The sequence below is a fragment of the Chiloscyllium punctatum genome, chromosome 3 (assembly GCF_047496795.1).
Source record: "Chiloscyllium punctatum isolate Juve2018m chromosome 3, sChiPun1.3, whole genome shotgun sequence".
Taxonomy (NCBI): Eukaryota; Metazoa; Chordata; class Chondrichthyes; order Orectolobiformes; family Hemiscylliidae; genus Chiloscyllium; species Chiloscyllium punctatum.
Window position 1 is genome coordinate 59,204,190 of NC_092741.1, and position 21,352 is coordinate 59,225,541.

Genomic DNA, 21,352 nt, shown 5'->3' on the forward strand with positions numbered 1-21,352 from the left:
AGATTTCATAGATTGACAGAACTTACAGGCTCAATACATTCAAACTCTATTAATATCACTATTCTGCAAGCTTTTATTTGATTATTCCCAGAAAAAACTTTCCATGTTGGCTACATAATTGATCTCTGCATCACAAGAATTCTGTAATAATTTAACAGAATGTAATGTTAATTTTATTGGTCTTTAAGAATATTCAATTTATGAGGTACACTGAATAATTCACAACTGCCAACAGTTCTCATAAACAAGGTAATCAAACTCACACTTCTTTAACAGGAAAAAGTTCGTAAAGTACATTTTAGGATATAACTTCATTCATCAATAACTTCATGAAACACTAGTCTGTATGTCTGAGAATATCACTTTGCTGATAAAAGGGGAAAATTTTCATTAAGTGTCAGAAGCAAAACACTACAGATGCTGGAATCAGAAATAAATGGCCATGACCTGAAATGTTATGTCTTATAGATTCTGCCAGACTAGCTGAGTATTTTGTAGCATTTCCTGTTTTTATTTCATTAACTGTCAAATTAGTCCAGTAGAACCATTTTCTCCTTTTAAGTAGAAAGGTCATGGGTTCAAGTTCCACTCTTGCGGTTTTTGCACAAAATCTGTGTAGATAATCATCTGCCACCATGGTGTGGGCTTTGTCTCCAGCTGGATATTTGTACCTGATGCATTAATACTTACGTTAGCTCCTGTAATGTAAGAACTAGACATGGGTAATATGGTACTGGAAGACTCAACAGACATTGGTTACAGCTCCTGATATATACATATACTAGAGTTAGAGGCACTTCAGTGTCTGAGCTAATACTAAGCTATTCCGTTACAAAAAGTAGTATGCATTCCAATTGTGTTTTATGTTTCAAATGGCCCCAGCTAAGCTGAAGTTTGAGACGTTTAATATCCTCAGGTCACATGCTATGATATGCTAATAACACCATGAGTCTCTTAAAGGCATTTTGCATACTAACTGTTGTGACATAACAGAGCAGATCTTTTAGTCCAGTAGTCCATGAGTAGTATATTGTCAGAGGTGCAATCTCAGTTTTAACCTGAAGTCTATGTGCCTAGATAAATAACATTCAGATATAGAAATTCTTGTGGAACTATTTCAAAAGGAGTCATAGTGTCGCCTTCCAACTTTGTTCCCACCTTTTCACAGCACTAAATCCTCCAATCAGGCTACCATCCCTGCCTTAGTCCCAAAATGGCTTTTAATGTCACAAAGGATGTACAAAGTGATTACACAGAGGTAAATATTTCCTCATCATCCTCCTTGACTCATTTGTTACTCCTTATATGGTTGATCACACTCTCCTTGTCCAACCCCTCTCGACATCAGTCGGTTCTGATATAGCGTGATAGTTCTGTTCTTGTGCGGTCTTGCATTATAAGAAAATCACACAATAAATGCACCACTTAAACTAATTGGGGCCAGAATCATGTTATAGCCAATGCAGGTAAGGAAAGTTTGTATTCCACAAATAATGGTCTAAATACTTCAATCACGTTAAAGCCAGTTAGCGCACCAGAAACACACCTTACAGCAGAACAGACTGTCCCTTGGCACTCATCTGACTCTATTCCTACGTATCAAGTCATAACCAATAATTGTGAAAGGTTACTTTCCTATTTCTGTTCCATTGCCTCTCATGATCTGAAAGGTCTATCCTTAAGCCCATTCTTGTTTGTCACCTACATGCTGCTCCTCAGCAATACCACCAGAAAACACAAGGTCAGTTTTCATGACTATGCTGACGACAGTCACCTCGACCCCAAATACCATCCCTTTCAACACTTCTATTGTTTCTAAAAACTAAGGCTCTTTAATCAACATTCAGAACCCCCAGAGGTTTGCACCAATTAGATAATGTTCCCAAACAATCAATTCCATTTGTGTCCCTAGGAGCTGATTGAGACTGAACCACACTGTCCACAACTTTGTTGGACATTTAGAGTTATAGAGATGTACAACATGGAAACATATCCTTCAGTCCTACTTGTCCATGCCGAACAGATATCCTAAATTAATCTAGTCTCATTTGCCAGCACTTGGCCCAAATCCCTCTCAACCCTTCCTATTCATATATGCATCCAGATGCCTTTTAAAATGTTTTGATTGTACCAGCCTCCACCACTTCCTCTGGCAGCTCATTTCCATATACACACCACCCTCTGTGTGAAAACGTTGCCCCTTAGGTCCCTTTTATATCTTTCCCCTCTCACCCTAAACCTATGCTCTCTGGTTCTGGACTCCCTCACCCCAGGAAAATACCTTGTCTATTTATCCTATCCACGCTCCTCAAGATTTTATAAACCTTGATAAGGTCACTTCTCAGCCGTTGACGCTCCAGGGAAAACAGCCCCAGTGTATTCAGCCTCTCCCTATAGCTCAAATCCTCCACCCCTGGCAACATCGTTGTAAATCTTTTATGAATCCTTTCAAGCTTCACAACATCCTTCCTATAGGAGGAAGACCAGAATTGTATACAATATTCCAAAAGTGGCCTAACCAATATCCTGTACAGCAGAACCTGACCTCCCAACTCCTATACTCAATGCTCTGACCAATTAAGACAAGTAAACCAAATGCCTTCTTCATTATCCTATCTACTTGCGACTCCACTTTCAAGGAACTATGAACCTGCACTCTGTCTCTTTGTTCAGCAACACTCCCCAGAAACTTACTATTAAGTGTATAAGTCCTGCCCTGATTTGTCTTTCCAAAATGTAGCACCTCACATTTATCTAAATTAAACTCCACCTGTCATTCCTTGGCCCATTGTCAGGACATAGCAAGACTTACTTCAAAATTACAAATAATCAAACATCTTCAATAACTCAAACTTTACTTGAGCAAAATTCAAAAGCATTTCACTTGGAAGTGGGATATCCCATCTGTAGATGACTGCACATGATTTGGAGACACCGATTACTGGACCTGTGTGCTTCAAATTAGCAGAACCTGTCAGAGGCTATTTGATTGCCCCCACTGCATGCTTGCAGCATACACATGGCACAACCTTCCTAGAGCTCTCATAAGCATAAAGCACCACAGAGTCAAAATTTGTTGTCTTTATGTCTTGTACTCAAGATATCGGGGGCAGAATTTTCCCAGGCCCTGGACAATGTGGGTTATCGTGAGCAATTTGGGTGAACTGCATGAGGCGTCAAGCAAAGTCTTTCTCAACAGCAACACTGTCAAGTTACCTTTTCCAACCATGTGCCAAATGTCGAGATGAAATCCTCACTGGTGAGTAGCGAGAGGTCCATTAATGGAGACTATTGCTCATTATCAACCTCACTGCTGCCTACATTTATCTCATTAAAGTGCAGGCTCCTATTCTCCCATGTAGAAACTAGTGACCGAGAATTGACGACATGGAAGTCTGAGTGACCTCAACTTGCTGTTTCTCAAGTTGCTCTGGACTTTCCCTTTGATCTTTAGCACCAGCATTTCAGGGCAGGCTCCACGGGCAGTGGCTGCACGTACCTTACTCCACAGACGTGGGTAAACACGCCAACTTCTCTGCATCATCATGGCCCATCTTGAATGCTTTACAGTATGTGCCTGCACTTTACAGTGCAATGTTACTTTTCATTGTGGTGCTCCTGCAAGGTCACTGTGTGCACAACCATAAGCAGCCAGCTCGCTGACTGAACCAGGCTGCATCGCATGGCTGTTCACTTGCTCTCTTAGTGCTCACTCACTTGGTATCTACTTGGATGTTCGTAGCATCTCTGCCTTTCAGTGCTTTGCCTCCACAGCTGCACTTTGAAGATTGTTGAGAACTTCAGTTTTTTAAATATCATTTTTGGTTTGCAGCTGTGAACTGCGAGCTGAAAGTGAACCTTGGACCGTGAGTAGCAGTTTGTTTTAATAAAAAATAACAAACTGATATTTGTTTTTGAGGCCAGACCGGAAAGTTAATTGCAGGTTAGTTCTTGTTAAAAGTGCTCTATAGATATGTTGACTTTGGAGATGCAATATGCTCAAGTCGATATTGAACATTAACTGGGACCTCATCAGGAGAGGTCAGAGCTGGAATTGGCTTTTGAACTGCATTTGAATCAGAAGGATTTTGGCTACCATTGCTCCAGGATGGAGGTTTGATTGCTTCCTGATTATCCTCTCATTATCAACTTATTGAAAGATCAGAAAATAGAATCTCAGCTTGAAGAATTAAATGAATATTCCTCAGGGCCTACTGGAACCTATCTGCATGCATTGGTGACATCAGAAATCACGCAACATACAATCCCAGAGATTACCAATCGTGGAAGTAATTTAAGCGACTTAAGGCAGTTACACCTCATTGATTTTTTTTCCCATTTGATTTATCCCTTAATGTCTGTCCATATTTGTGACAGTCAAATTTGTGAGGGACCTAGAATCAAAGAAGACTGGGTTAAAATCACAGACATTAATTATATTACCTTGTGATTTAACTTTGCTCTGCCAAAGCTACTCCATTATTATCAAATTGTTATTTTGTTAATTTAAGCTATAAAACTGCTATCGGCTTTTCAGAAAGGCTGGTACTGGTTATTCAGAAAGTCTCAATGGGAACCACTGGAGTCAATTTCCAGGTCATTGAGTATTTTAATTTTACACTGTAGTGAATACAGGGATAGGGAAGCTGATTTGATTTGGCTGTCTAGTCCTGTGCCATAACAACACTAACAGTAGTTCTGTCTTGCCTTACAGTTTAGTGCAAAGACCAAGCCAGGACAGCTTGTCGTGATTGTCAGCAGACATCAGTTAAGGGGTGGATATATTATCATTCAGAACAGTGCTACATCAATCTTCACAATTGCACCATGGGTGAGCAGGGTATGTGGTCACACACTGCGTTTATAAAAGTCATGAGGGGCATGGATAGGGTAAATAGTCAAGGTCTTTTCCCTGGGGTGGGGGGAGTCCAGAACTAGAGGGCATAGGTTTAGGGTCAGAGGGGAAAGATTTGAAAGGGACCTAAGGGGCAACATTTTCATGCACAGGGTGATGCATGCATGGAATGAGCTGCCAGTGGAAGTGGTGGAGACTGGTGCAAGTACAATATTTAAAAGGCACCTGGGTATATGATTAGGGAGGGTTTAGAGGGATATGAACCATGCCCTGGCAAATGGGCCTAGATTAGGTAAGGATACCTGTTCGGCATGGATGAGTTGCACCAAAGAGTCTGTTTCTGTGCTGTATATCTCTATGACTCTGGCCTTATATGATGCAAGCAAACACCCTATCTCAAAGTCCAAGGGGAGAAGTCCTCAGTTAGGTCAAGGGAGATAGCATTCAGTCAGTGGTGTAAGCACAGTAAATCAAAAGCACTGTCTGTGTTTATGCCATGGCTGAGGCATGGTCCACTCCTTGGGGCATCGGATGGCAGATGACTGTTGGGCATCCCTTGTAATGAGAAACAGGTGCGGGTTGGGTGAGATGAATGTGGGTAGCACATTGTTTGTGCTGTTGCAGGTTTGGGAAAGGTGGTGACTTATTCTGAATGACTAGGAGGCATACAGGTCATGCAGAGTTAATAATGCAATATTGAGAATTATTTCTGATTAATTCACTGAATGTGGGTGTCACTGGCTAGCCAGCATTAACTTCCCATCCCTAATTGCTCTTGAGAAGGTGGAAATGAACTGCCTTTAATGAACCACTGCAATCTATCTGGTGTAGGTTGACCTACGATACCAGAAGGGAAGAAATTCCAGGATTATGACCCAGTGACGGTCAAGGAATGGCAATATACTTCCAAGTCAGGATGGCGAATAGATTGGAGGGGAGGGAGTGGTGTTCCCAGGTATCTGCTGCTCTTGGCTTTCGAGGTACAAGTGGTCAAGTAACTGGAAGGTACTGTCTAAGGAGCCTTGATGAATTTCTGCAGTCATTCTGTAGATGGTGCACACTGCTGTCACTAAGCATCAATGGTGGAGCAACTACATGTTTGTTGATATAGTGCCAATCAAGCGGGCTGCTTTGTTCTAGACACTAAGAAACATCTTGAGTATTGCTGGAGCTGTATTTATCCAAGTGAGAAGGGAGTATTCCATCATGACGGACTGGCTTTGTGGACTCTGGAGGTGGTGACATGCTGCAGGATTCCTAGACCTGTTCTTGTAGCTACAGAATTTCTATGGCTAGTCCAGTTCTATCTTTGGTCAACGATGATCTGAGGCTCTTGATAGTGAGGCAATCAGTGATGGTAACACCAATGAATATCAATGGGCGATGATTCAATTCTCTCTCTTGTTGGAAATGGCCATCGCCTGGCTCTTGTGCGGTGCAAATGTTACTTGACATTTGTCAGCCCAAGTCCTGATATTGTTCAGGCCTTGCCATATTTGGAAAAGGATTGCTTCAGTTGCAGAGGAGCTGTAAATTGTTCTGAGTGTGGTGCAATCACCAGAAGATGGTTGTGCCTGGGAAATTACCCTGAGGAACCCCTGTAAGGCTGCCCTGGAGCTGAGATGACTGACCTCCAACAAGCACAACCATCTTTGTGTCAGATATGAATCCAATCAGCATGTAGTTTCCCAATTCCCACTGATTCCTGTTCTACTTGGGTTCCCTGATGCCACATGCCATCAAAAATGGCCTTAATGTCAAGGACAGTCACTCTTACCTCACCTCTGAAATTCAGCTCTTTTCTTCAAGTTTGAACCAATGAGGTCAGAAACTGAGCGGCCCTGGAGGAACGCAAGCTTAGCGTCAATGAGCAGGTTGTTGGCTCTGTAATTGCTACTTGATTGGCAGAGCATGACCCTTAGTAGGAAGTGTTGCTGTACCAGATATTGCAGGAATATGAGGTAGGAGAGAGAAGATAGACGAATTGACCCTGGTGGAATAGATTTACCTTGGTGATTGACATTCCTGTGGTTTTAGTATATGTTTCTCCAGATGTTTGAGGCCACACTAACCTGGATGGCAACTTCAGGCAGGTTGGCTGGGTCTGGCGTTGCGTCCTCTTTTGGCAATCCTGGGGGAAGAAGTCTATCCTCCTCTGACCATCCCATCTATCAGAACCTCCACATCTCTGTCCACAAAACAGCATACCAATCTCCCCTTATCTGATCTGGGGCAGATGTCACGAACTGTGCATGACAGCTCTGGACTGCTGGTACCTGTCTGGGTGCACAATGGCCTTTCAAAGATCCCAGGATGTCCCAGCAGTGACATACATTTCCAGCTATGCTGAGCGTGGGAATCAGGCTTCCCTCAGACAAGAGGAGTGCCATTGCGGTGTGGTAGGTAGTTAATGAAGCAACTTTGGGTGATTGCATGAGAAATTGTGCTAGCACTTGCAGCAAGTGAGAGAGAGAGAGAGAGAGAGAGAGAGCGATCCTCTATGAAAGTCAGTGAAAATCAACTTTGCCAAAAATGTGTAAAGTTCAGCTCCTGGAGTCAGTTCCATATCAGTTCTGTTCTACTGTCGCTAGGAGGGGGAATAAAGCTATTAAGTATTCAAAACAGGCGGTAGCTTCACTTAATCCTGGACAGCAACCCCATGTAAAAACAAATAAATAATGCATTCAACATATATTATGCAACGTGGAAACAAAAACGGTAGATGAAATGATGATTGCAATGAAGTAAAAAGGTCCAATTGTTGCTGATAGGTCAAATTAACTCAGTAGGAAAGGAAAATACACTTTTTCCAAAACATAATCAATTAAAAGAATAAGCTTCCTTTGATTCATATATTGCAGTTCTTGAACAACATGTAAATTTGGTCACCAAAAATGAATTTGGATGGTATTAGAACGATATGTCCAACATTTTTGCCATTATAAGTAATATTGCTCATAGATTCATACAGGATGTAAGTCTTTCTGTACTCAAACTAAAATCACTATTAATATTTTAATGACCAAGCATTTAATTTCATCGTACATAATACAGTTGCATTTAACCTTCTATACCTAAAGCCTATATTTTCCATCAATGTAATTAGCATTGTTGTGGTAGGATTACATTTAATTTGATGAAAGAAGAATTTCAACACCATTGCTCATCATCTTCCCAGTTTCCCTGTCCTGTTTGTGGATTAATAATATTGGCTAAATCCTCAATCATGTTTAAAACTCTTGACTGCTTCTGGCTGTGCCCCTAAGTTATATCGGTGATTTATTTTAATAAGGCTCTTTTCACTTCATTATAATCATTGTTTCATTCACACTCACTTTAATCATTGCATAATAAATGTGAAATGCATTATTTACTTCTGTACAGGGGATGCTGTATGGGGTTAAGTGAAGCTGCTGCTTAACATGAAAACTTAATAGCTTTATGCTCCCTGCTAAGCTCAGTTAAACAGGATTGATGTGTAACTGACACCAGATTTCTCACGTTGTGCACACATTTTCAACTTAAAACCAACTATTCATTCCTTCCCTGGGACAAAAAATTGCATCTGTCAAATATGCTCCTTCCCTTTAATTTACAACTTTTTTTGTAACTTTTAATCAGGAAAAGGAAAATGGATTAGATGAGGAATGAAATTCTGACCTGTTGTCATTCTGCTATTGGGGAGGAATAAGGTAAAAACAATGACTGCAGATGCTGAAAATCCAACTGCTCGTTGGATGCTGCCTGAACTGCTGTGCTCTTCCAGCACCACTAATCCAGTATTGGGGAGGAATGCCCTTCCTCCGTGACTCACTAGTTAGTGTCTTGGCCAAGAACTGGCAAAACATATCCAACAAGTAGACAAGCCTGAGAGTCAGGCAAAGCTGGAAACTGAACGAATGGCCCTCGACTGGAAGTCAAGGGGACTGACTGAGTTATCAAGAGTTTACCATCCTTTGAATCTCTTATTTGCTAATTCCTTAGTTTAAAACAAATTCACACATAAACTCACATCTAAGGTAAATCTGAACGATCAATTATCTCATTAAACAGTATGTAGGATCTTTAGTTTCAAAATAAAATGAAAAAAATCATCTGAATAATTAAAATCGCTTAACATTTCAGTGCTGCAAAACAACATTAATTCTAATGACACGTGTATCAATCTGTCCAACAGGGTTTGACATAATTAAGAGAAAAACATGCAATTCATATTTCCCCTTGAATCATAAAAAAAGGCATTAATTAATCCCAGTGAAAATCATGAAAAATGAAATTTGATCGAGTTCCCATGAAACTGAAAACATATCTGGACACTAAGCCAAATTAATTTCTTCTGTTGACTATAAAATATCCATACCTCTAGATCGTTGAAAAATAAATGTGTGTCAGCCAGATTGAAAATCATCTCTTCCATTCGAAGTCCGAGTGTAACTGCTATAGGTGGATCCTGTAAAACAAAGATCACCATCAGAACCAAAACGTTGCTCTGTAAATCCCAGCATTTATTTCACGATATTTACATTCTGTACAATTAATGAGAATGATATATTGCACTGGATTATACATCTAGATGAACTCCCCATACCCCAGCATAAACTTTGAGGGCAAGACATCCCACTTCTGCCTGACTGGCTTTATGCGCTTACATTTTTCGGGTGACAATCTTTTTTAATTAGTGTGAGGCGGGATTTCTGTCAATTCTCGCCTCATGAGTTTCTGCCTTATAAAGGTGCTGGCAATCAGAGGCTGGCAGTTCTGTGCCATACCAGGATCACAAAAATAGACAGAAAGACAAGTTGTGAGTGAAAAAACAGTTTACAGAGAGATATTGATGGTTTAATAAGTGGCAAAAATTTGCCAAATGGAGTATAATGTGGGAAGATGTGAAGTTGCTCATTTGGAAAGGAGCACGAAAGAACTGGATATTATTTAAATGGAGATAGATTTTTGAGCAGTTGGGGAAAAGGAAAGTTGATGTGAGGAGTGTTGGATCAGCCATGAATGGACTTTACTAAAGCATTTGACAAGGTTCTTCGATGGTAAGGGATGGGGGTGAAGAACAAATCACAAGGGATTCACAGTGAATTGTTAAGTTGGATACAAAATTGGCTTTGTCATAGAAGACAGAGGGTAATTGTGGAGGATGTTTCTCTGACTGGAAGTCTGACCAGTGATGTTCTTCAGGAGGATTAGTGCTGGGATCTCTTGTTGCTTATAAGCGATATAAATAATTTGGATGAAAAAGTAAGTGGGCTGATTAGTAAGTTGGCAAACAAAACAGTAATTGGTGATGTAGAAGATAGTGGGGAAGGTTGTCAACACATACAGCAAGATATAGACCAGTTGGATAATTGGGCAGAGAAATATGGGGTTATACACTTTGTGAGGTGAAATGGAAGAAGTATACAATTAATGGTAAGGTCCTTAGGAGCATTGATAGATGGTAGAATCTTGGAGTGCAAGTTCATAGCTCCCTGAAAGTGGCATCAGAAGGGTATAAGGTGGTAAAGAAGGCAAATGATACGCTTGCCTTCATTGGTCAGGGCACTGAGTATAAAAGTTGGAAAGTCATGTTACAGCTGCACAAAACATTAGTTAGGCCACATTCAGAGCGTATAGTTTGTGTCATCAGATTATAGGAAGGTGTGGAAGCTTTGGAGTGGGTGAAGATGAGGTTAACCAGATATTGCCTGGATTGGAATGTAGAAGCTATTCAGAGAGGTTGGACAGACTTGGACTGTTTTTGCTGGAGCGTTGGAGGTCAATGATACCTGATAAAAGTATATAAAATTATGAGACGCATGGATAAAGTGAATAGTTGGAGTATTTTTTCCCCAGGGTGGAAATTTTCCAATACTAGGATGCATAGATTAAAGGTAAGAGGGGAAAAGTTTAAAGGAGATATGGAAGGCAAGTTTATTTTACACAGCGAGTGGTAGATGCCTGGAGGGTGGTAGAAGCAGATAAGATAGAAATGTTTAAGATGCATTTAGACAGACATGTGAAAAGATCTGAAATAGAGGGATATGGACCATGTGTAGACAGATGGGATTAGTTTAGAAGGGCATCATCGTTGGCTTAGACAAGGTAGGCCAAAGGGCTTGATCCTGTGTTGTACTGTTCTAGCAATAGTGGAGCAAGTAAGAGGATCTGAATGGCCTATGGCTGTTGCTATGTCATATTGATTTATGGATGGGTAGCCACTGCCACTGATGGAAGAGGCCTGAGACAAATAAGCATCAATGATGCCAATTTGTTAAGTGGGACACCAGTTGCGGGGCAGAGTTGGGGCCTGTTAGCAGACCTTGGCGAAGTGAGTAATGGGCAGGTAGGACAGGGAGAGTATGGGGAAGGTTCTTGGAGGGGAAGAGCTAAGCAGTGGCAGGGGGAGGTTTGGAGGTGGTAGTGAGGTGGAGGAGGCGTCTGACTGTCACAGAGTGTGCAGGAAGGAAGCACCCTCCCTTTGTACAGATCTGTCGCCTACAAAGCTAACATGGCTGGAGGTTAGGTTGATTGCAGGGTTCTCCTGTCAACCATTATATTGGAGTACAGTGGAATGAGGCTCTCAATTGGATATTAATTGCCTATTTAAAGACATCAATGAGATTCCACCCAACACCTCAACTGCTGCCGGTATAATTGTGAAGGGGCAGGATGGAGGCAATAATGCCACTGAAAGCACAAAACCTTAATTTGTGGATCCATTGGGAGTGATTTTAATGAGGTCAGACAAGAACACCTCATAGAATATGAGCTCCCTGATTGGACCAGATTAACAGTCCCAATCAGGAAGCCCTGGTTGACAGATATAAACAGGAGTGTTATTTCCCCCTCCAACTCTATTTTGATTTAATCCCTGCCCTCCCTTTCACTGTTTGATCACACAGCATTGCCCTTTGATGTGAAGGGCACTGCTTGTCTCTGGCCACTCGGGTGTTTCCTATCTTCCTGGTGGTGGAAATTTGAATAAAGATTCATGCACCTTGTGTCTCTCACTGTGTCTCACACCTGCACACATGGGAGCTGGGGAAAAAATAAGCACTACCGCAGTTAGGTGGTAGTGTGGGGGTAATAGAAAAGAAAAAAAGAACAGAAATGTCAAAAATAAATAAATTTAAATAAATAAATAATTAAACAAACAGGAGTGTCGTAATTTTTTTAAGACAAAAAAGCTCATAATGATGCACAGTTTTAGGATAGAGAAAGGATGTTCTACACTAGCAATTGGAGGGAGCAGGTATATTCAGCACAGCACCTGAGAGTCTGAGTTATTAATCCTGATTTGTGATCTAAAAAAAAACAGAAATGTTACCGCAGTTAGGTGGTAGTGTGAGGAAGAAAAAGAAAGAAAAAAAAAACAGGAGTGTCAGGGGTTCTGCGCACTCTTGGAGTCAGCTCTGTGCTAGCTGAGTCAGTGTTTTGTACTATACATGTGTAAGTAAAGGGTGACTTGGTGATGGGATACCAGCCTTTGTGAGTTATTTCACCACTCGTTTGTTTTCACACTCCTAATATTCCATAAGATTTATTCCAGTAACCAATAAAAAATTCGAAAGTTTCATTTCAATTTACTCAATTTTCTTAATTTAACTTCCTTATTAAGACATAATACAAGAAAGAATTCAGGAGAAGGATTTCCTGTATGAATAAAAAATTAATGCTCTAGAGTAATTATTAACTATTTTGAATTGTGCAATTTCTGTAAAAATGGATTTGTTAGACTGTACACATACCAAATCAGCACAGCGGAATGAATTTCCAACAACGCTGCTGAGTCACTTGTGAAACTAAAATGAGATCCATGATGAATTATAAACTATGGACTATCATGTATAACCAATTGTTTTGACTTTGTCAAGCTCAATTAAACAAATGTGGAAGACTACTACACCTGAATTTTCTCACTTTCACATTTCCACCTCTCTAACACTTCTCAGCTCAATAGAATTGGACTAACTCCAGGCTTAAAAGCCAATCATGTGAATTCCCTGCAATTCTGCTGGTTCAACATGGATGAAAAGTTAATCTCAAAATTTTGGGTATGGTAAAAAGACCAAGTCATTTTTAAAAAGATTTTCTTTTCAGCTCTTTCAAAAATATTTTGAAATTGATTCTCTATTACATTAGAAACTGAATTCCTTCCATGACTGTATATTTTTAACATACTGTGCCCACTGTGCATGAATGACAATGATAATACTAAAAGAAAGAACCTCTATTGTGAGTTTGGTGTTTGCTTCAATAGGCACTAACCATTGCTTGTTTATGTTCATTTTCACATTTTGATACAGACTAATTAGATGGACCAAAGATTTGAGTGTTAAATAGACAACATTGAGTTGGTGCACAAAAGGGTAAAACGTCAGTGTAACTTCTTGATTCCTCTCCATTGTCAATTTTACTGCTTGATATTGAGATACTGGGAGGTACTTTGGAGTGTCTGTTTAATTGTTTTTTCCATCTAATGGCAGTAAAAATTTGCTGTGGTGAGAACTGGGAGAAATCAGCAGTTTACTAATACTTTAATCACACATTTAACATAATCATAGCATTAAACAAAAATGAAACAAATCAAGAAACATACCCAACCATTTGGGATTTAAAAAAAAATCAAGTCATGGTATGTGACTACTGTTGCTGGGGCAGCAATTATTGCCCATTAATTACTGCCATTGAATTAAGTGGCTTGCCAGGCAATTTCAGAGGGAAGTTAAGAGTCCATCATAATGTTGTGGGTCTAGTGTTACATATAGACCAGACCAGGTAACCTAATGGACATTACAGTTGTAAGTTCAATCTGTGTACCTTTCTCTTCAATACAATCTCTTGAGGTTATGGTGTTTTTGAGCTTATGTTCTGCAATAAGAAAAATGCTGAATACTTAAAAGGGACAATGCTGTGAATGTATGTTTATGGCAGAGTCTTATCTGCTCCTTGCATTGTGAAACCACCCAACAACTTCCACAACTTCGTTTTAATGGTTATAAAATTGTTGGCATTGAGCCCATTATTTCCTTGCATGTGTCCAGGAGGTAAAAGATTCTGCCATCAGCATTCATTCATTCACGCATAAATTCAGATTTAAAATGTGGTTGACAATAGTGGTTTGAGGAGGGGTGAATATAGTTCAAGTTCACTGAAAATGAAATGGTGGCCTTGGGAATCGAGGCAGGATTCTGGGTGAGATCAAATAGATTACACAGTACGGGTAGTTAACATTTTTCCAATGTTAAGGCTTTAAACAGCTGAAATGGGAGACTGTAATTGGGTTTCAAAGTTGAATTTTCTTTCTAGTGCCAATAAGTCCCTTTTGATGAATAAATCATAGAGCTAAAAAAAATTACATTCATAATTCGAAATTGTTAATTGAAACCTTCTTGGCTTCAACAGATCTGTTATTTTCATTCTGAGTACTCCCTTGACACAAAAATTATAATTAATATGGCTTTTAATGGAGATACTTAGACCTTGCCAAATACATGCAAAACAAAATAAATTACCCAAAAAAAGACTCCTAATTCAAACTGCTCAATGTAGAAACATTTCTAAAGAAACAACAGAAGTCTCCAATGACACCTGTCCTGTTCTGTCAAGTGCTATTATAGAGGGGGCATCATTTTTAAAAGTTTATGGACCAACTGGTACCCAGCTGCAAAAACCATTATCAAGCGAAGGTCGTAACAGCTTAAATGCCAGTCATCATTATTTGTTGTTATGGCAACTAACATAACATAAAATGGGTCTATGCTAACTTATTTTGAATGAATGTTATCCTATCACAATTCACTGCATTTCTTGCACATAAACCTAATGAGAAAATGTCTTTTTTAAACAATCCCATTACAAGTCTTTAAGATAATTGATTCTAGAAAAAAAACCTTTTTCTGTAAATTGTGCAAGCAAATTTAAAAACACACTCATGACCCAATCCATTATAATTGATAAAAATTAGAAATGTTTTGATGTCTTTTTTGTAATGAGGAACTGAAAGACCAAGTAACATGCTCATTTGTTTCAAAACATATCTTTTAATTTCTAATAATTGTGATAAGCACAGTGGTTTTTCCTACTAAATAATATCTGTACACCTCATTATATTGTGGAGAAGAATTATATATTTTTAATGATACTTGCTCTTAGCCTCTTCTAACTGCAATTACATGCACCATGCCACAGTTCTATTTACATTTTGGCAAGTTGGCCATTATTTTGACATTGTTTTTCACAGACTGTCTCATTCTCATTTAATGGCTCAGTAATTCTTCCTGTGTACATCCCGTGAAGTATTCCAAAGTACACTTGAACCTGTCACTTCACTAGATAAAATATACCACATACCCTGCAGTCAATAGCCTTCATCCTCCCACCTATCCTGTTACTGCCATAATAGCTGAAGGTCTCATTCTAATGTAAATCCTAAGGAGTGAACTGAGCATGGTAATAATTAAAAATTTATTGATGTCTAGACAACTAGAAGATTCATTTATCCCTCCAGTTTCGTGGCTGAGAAAACAGAGACCAAATTACCTCTGTGTTATACATACTTAATATGTTTTATTTTATCACTGTGATTCAACATTTAGATGCTTTACAACATAGAACATAGAACAATACAATGCAGAACAGGCCCTTTGCCCCTCGATGTTGCGCCAACCTTTGAACTAATCTAAGCCTATCCCCCTACACTATCCCAAATATATATTTGAAGCAAGCACTTCAAATACTAATGACTCAGTTATATAAACTAGCATTCCAAAATCATGCTTGATTTAGCAATCTCTTGTATTATCAATAAACAGCCTGATAACCACTGCATAGCAAAATGCCATATCCCAACATTCTGAATGTTGATTCAAAAGTTAACTATATGTGAGATGTTCAATCAAATTCTAAATAGTTAGATTCATAAGACCTCTATCTCAATCATTGTCTAGTAAACATATTTATTTTTAAAATTTAAAGCAGAACACTGGAGATGCTGAAGATCTGAATCAAAAACGGGTTTGGCAATATCTGTGGAGAAAGAAATATTAACATTTCGAATTCTATATGCTCTTCATCAGAACTCTCAAATTTTAAAGATTGACTATTCTTATAACTGAATAAATAGAAAGACAATTTTCTTAAATTGTTAATTAACAATAAATAATTTCTTACATTTTTGATACGTCCCTTATGTTGTAGAACCAATTTCAATAGACAGGTGGCAGATGTGGCTGTGTTTTTGGTCTCATCAAAACATGGCACATCTGACAATGCAGCAATCGCGCAACATGGAATGGTGTGCTAACCTTGATTTTTGTGCTGTTGTTACAAAAGGACTTGAGGATGAGAGTAAAGAGGTCCAGCTACAGATATACAGGGTACTAATGAGATCAAAACTTGGGGAATGTATGTGGTTTTGGTTTTTTTTACCAGAAAGATATATATATATATTTGCCTTAGATAGACTGCATGTTGAGATGAGGGACTATCCAATGATGAAATATGGAATGTACTAGGCTTAGATATCCTGGAGTTTAGAAGAACAAGTGGCGATTTAATTAAAACATGTAAATATCTTAAGGGACTGGATACAGTACATCTGAGAATCATGCTTCTCTGGCTGCGGAATCTAAAACACAGGGTCACAGTCTCAGAATTAAGCTCTGGCCATTTGGGATGAGCAGAAATTTCTTTACACTGTTAGAACTCTCAGTGATGTTTTATCATTTTATTTGATTCTTTTATCAATTTTGGTTTGAGTTGCGAACTGAGAGCTGAAGATGCCATTTGGAATGTGGGCAGTAGTTTGTGTTATAAAAAGGGGACAAACAGGCAGTTGTTTGTGAGCTCAGGCCCAGAAGTTAATTGCACATTGGTACTTGATCAACAGGATCCCATAGACTCTTCGACACCGGGGGAAACGTTATGTTTAACCAAATAGTAGATGTTCAGCCATGAACAAAGTCAGTACCTGGGAAATGGAGCCAGCAAGGCTGGAAGGGAAGATGATGGCCAAACAGAGGGAGGAGCAGGGGCTGTAACTGGGGTTTGGACTGTGTTTCTGGGACAAGGAATATGACAGTATCACTCAGGATGGTTTAAACTAGTGTGACAGGGTTTGGGAACCACTGCAGTAGGTCAGCAATGACTGAGGAGACATTAGAGAAAAAGGCGAGTAAGGCTAAGAGGAAGAACAGACAGAGAGAGGTTACTGAATTTAAAACAAGGTGTATGATAGGTAAGGCAGAAGGATTGTATCATATTAACTATGATGCTGTAGCTATTACAGAGATATGATTGAGAGAGGAATGGAACTGGCAGCTTAATATTCTAGGATTTTGATGTTTCACGCACGATTGAGAGGGATGTAGAAGAGATGGGGGAGTTGCGTTATTGATTAGTGAGAATATTACAGTTGTACTGAGGGAGAACACCATGGAGGGATCATCCAGTGAGGCCATATGGGTAGAGCTCAGGAACAGGAAGGGTTGAATCACTTTAATGGGATTGTACAACAGCCAGTGGGTGGTAGAGGAACAGATCTGTGTACAGATTGTGGAAAAATGTGAAAACAATACGATTGTTGTGGTTATAGATTTTAACTCCCCCTATATTGACTGGGACTCCCTTACTGCCAGTGGCTTAGAAGAGGAATGATTTTGTTAGGTGGATCCAGAAGAGTTCCTTAAAACAATGTATAAATAGTCCAACTAGGAAAGGGGTCATACTAGACCTGGTATTGGGGAATGATGCTGGCCAGGTGATTGAAGTTTCAGTGGGGATGCATTTTGAGAACAGTGACCATAATTCTGTAAGCTTTACATTACTTCTAGATAAGAATAAGTGTAGTCCTCAGGTAAAAGCACTAAATTAGGGTATACCTAACCACCACAACATTACGCGGGAACAGGGGAATGTAGATTAGGAATGACTGTTTGAGGGTAAATCCACATCTGGCATATGGGAATCTTTTAAACGCAAGTTGATTAGAGTTCAGGATGAGCATGTTCCGATGAAAATGAAGGATAAGAATGGCAAGATTTGGGAACGTTGGATGACAAGAGAAATGATGAAATTAGTCAAAAAGAAAAATGAAGCATACATGAAGTTTAGGAAACTGAAGACTGTCAGAGCCCTCGAAGAATACAAAGAAAGCAGGGCCTAAAGGAGCCATGAATGTATATGATAAACAGGATTAAGGAAAATCCCAAAACTTTTTATACAAATACATGGAGCAAAACATAGTTAGGGAAAGCATATGTCCACTCAAAGCCAAAGGAGGGAATCTATACTTGGATCTGGAGGAAGTGGGTTAGGACCTTAATGAATACTTTGCTTTGCTCTTCACTAAGGAGAAGAACATGGTGGATGGTAAATCTAGAGAGGGGTATGTTGATATTCCGCAGCCTGTCAATGTAAATAAGGTGTTGGATATTTTGAAAAGCATTAAAGTAGACAAGTCCCCAGGGCCTGAATGAATCTACCCCAGAATGCTGAGGAAGACAGGTGAGGAAATTAGTGGGGATTTCTACAAAACCTTTGCATCCTGTTTAGTCACGGAGAGATCCCAGGGAATTGGACTTTTTTTTTCCTTTGTTTAAGAGGGACATAGGGATAATTTGGAAAATTGCAGAGCCTTTATGTCAGTGGTAGAGAAATTATTAGACAATCCAGAAAAGATTGACTCATATTTGGAAAAATATGGACTTATTAATGAAAAGCAGCATGGCTTTGGGAGGGGGAGTTCATATCTCACAAATTTGATTGGGTTTTTTGAGGAAGTGACAAAGATAATTGAAAAATGCAGAGCGGGTGTGGTTGTCATCTCTATGGAGTTTAGTAAGGTCTTTGGCAAGATCCCTCATGGCAGGCTGCTATTGAATGTCAAGTCACAGTGAGCTGGTAAGCAGAGCTGACTTGGTCATAGAAGACAGACAGTGGCAGTGGAAGTATGTTTTCTGACTGGAGAACAGCAATGTTTGCAAGGACCCCTGATGTTTGTTATATTTTTATAAATAATTTGGAGGAGAATGTAAGTGATCTAATTAATAAGTTTGCAGATGACACAAAGATTGGGGGAGCCGAGAATAGTTAGGAGCATTGTCAGAGGATACAACAGGATATGGATAGGCTGGAGGTTTGGCAGTGAAATGGAAGGTGGAATTTATGTGAGGTGTTGCATTTTGGAATGTCTAATGTAGGAGGAATGTAATGGAAATGGAAAAACCCTTAGGAGCATCAACACACAGAGGGATCTAGGAGTACAGATGCACAGTTCTCTGAAAATGGCATCACAAGTAGACAAGGTGGTCAAGGAAGCATACGGCATGCTTGACTTCATTGGTCAGGGCATAGAGTATAAAAATTGGCAAGTCATGTTGCCATTGCTACAATTAGAATATTGTGTACAGTTCTGGTCATTACACTGGAGGCTTTGGACAGGGTACAGAAACGGTTTACCAAGAATAGCAGGGAATAGAGGGATGTGGACTTCATTGAGGCAGAAGGTTTGTAAATTAGAAAACCATCATGAGCCAGTGCAGGCTTGGTGGGCCGAAGGGTCTGTTTCTAAGCTGTACTGTTTTTTTTGTTGCTTATTCTTCTTTCAGTTTGGCTGTTGATGTTACAGCATGAAAGTTTGAAAGCTTTCTGCCTAACCTCCCACTAGAAGTTCAGAGAATAGAAACTTAGTCATAAGTATCACTGACTTTATCAGAGTGAACAGATAAAGTGAACATGATTTATGTCTTCAGAAAATCAATCAAGAAAAAATGCATTGTGCAAACTGCTTAAATAATTTGGCAGTTTTATTATTTTCTTTTATTTATCCCTTGAGTGTGTTCATTTGACTGCCTTGTGTGAATGGGCCCGAAAACATCATTGGGTTAAATCATAGTCATCAATTAGATTACTTTGTTTTTACTTTGCTCAGCTTTAGTTACTGTATTATTAATAAAATTGCTAAGTCTTTTTTTTAAGCTACAAACCCAGTATCTAGAACTAATTATTCACAGAGTCTAGGATTGGTTATTCAAAAAGTCTGGTTAGGAATCACTGGCTTCAGATTTGAACGTTTTTGAAGGTTTTAAATTTACAATACTGTGAATACAGAGGCAGAGAGGTTGATTAGAGTTGACTGTCACCAAGTCATAATGACACAGAGGATTGTGAATGTTTGGAATTCTCTGCCCTGGAGTGCTGTGAATATTCAGTCATTGAGTATAATCAAGGCAGAGGTGATTGACGCTTTGATATGAAGGAAATTAAGTAACATAGACTCTGGGCTATTGCAGGAAGGTGGCAGTTTCAGTAGATGATCAGGCATGATCTGACTGCATTGAACAATAAACAACCCAGTTGCAACATTTGAAGTTCTTTTTAATTTTAACTAACCCAATTCGGCATGCGTGGAGTAAACAAACAGGTAAAATGGAGAGGTTTGTGACCTCATTTTCTGCCAAGTTCCAGTTTTGATAGCACACAGAGTTTGGTGGTCAAAGTCACCAGATCAGGCGATGGCCTCATAAGTAAATGCTCATTAGGATACCATTGTTTCAGTCTGACCCTGATACCTTTATTGTCAAGGCTTCACTTCCTATCTTTCGTATCCTGCAGGATCTATATCACCAGAGAATCCAACACAGATCCATTGCTAAGATAGTTTATACTTTTAATCTATATATAACAAACACATCCACTCCCAGAGCTTGTCACTGTGATCCTAAAACTTGGCTTCAGTTCTGCATGAGCATGCTGCAAAGCTGATCTACAAAGGTGAAGCAATGTTTCAAAGGATAACCTCCCCAATAAAAAAACCCAATGAAGCACTGTCTCTAGATGCTGCTCCATCGATGGCCACAGGCAAATATCCACAGGATAATTCCACTTTAGACAGTCATTTGGAATAGGAGATACAAGATTAGCTGCTTCGGATACAACTGCGCAAATGGTGTTTGCTTCCCTTTTATCCATTTCTGCCATTTGTTAGTCCTCTCCTCTGCAATCTTGGTAAAATCTTGTGCACTGAAACACCTTTGGGCCTTTTCAAGGATTTACAAAATTTATTACATCTCCTTATGTCCCATATTCTTCACCATCTGTTTACAGTTTACTGAAATACAATCGTCCACGGCCATCATTCATCAAAAGAATTTTTGAAACATGAAAATAGCGAGTAAGCAGTGCAATCACTTATGCAGATAAAAATCCAATTCTAACCATTTAAATGTAAATTATGAATACATTGTAAAATGCAAACTATTGTTTAATAGTAGCATTGTGATGCTTTAGATTAGATGAAGACTCCAATGAAATGTGTTAGATGCACTACCAAGCTTATACAGGTTTTTAACAGACAAAACAATCAATTTTGTAGATTATCAACATGAATTAACATGTCGTGCTACTTTGAAAAAGTCACTTTTGAGCTTTACCACATGGTTTTGACCTTCCAATCAAAGATCTGGGAAGTTACACATGTAAAACTTTATTGAATCAAAGATATCCTTT

The 21,352-nt window shown here is 39.2% G+C and overlaps 1 protein-coding gene across 25 annotated transcripts in view; it reads right to left on the reverse strand.

Moving 5' to 3' along the window:
• Positions 1 to 21,352, reverse strand: part of eya4 (EYA transcriptional coactivator and phosphatase 4) — a 621,540-nt gene that overhangs the window by 49,681 nt on the left and 550,507 nt on the right. For all 25 annotated transcript variants that reach the window (XM_072553780.1, XM_072553791.1, XM_072553781.1 and 22 more), the window contains one exon: positions 9,216 to 9,305. In XM_072553780.1, coding sequence (XP_072409881.1) covers positions 9,216 to 9,305 — 90 coding nt within the window. The remainder of the gene's footprint in view (positions 1 to 9,215; positions 9,306 to 21,352) is intronic.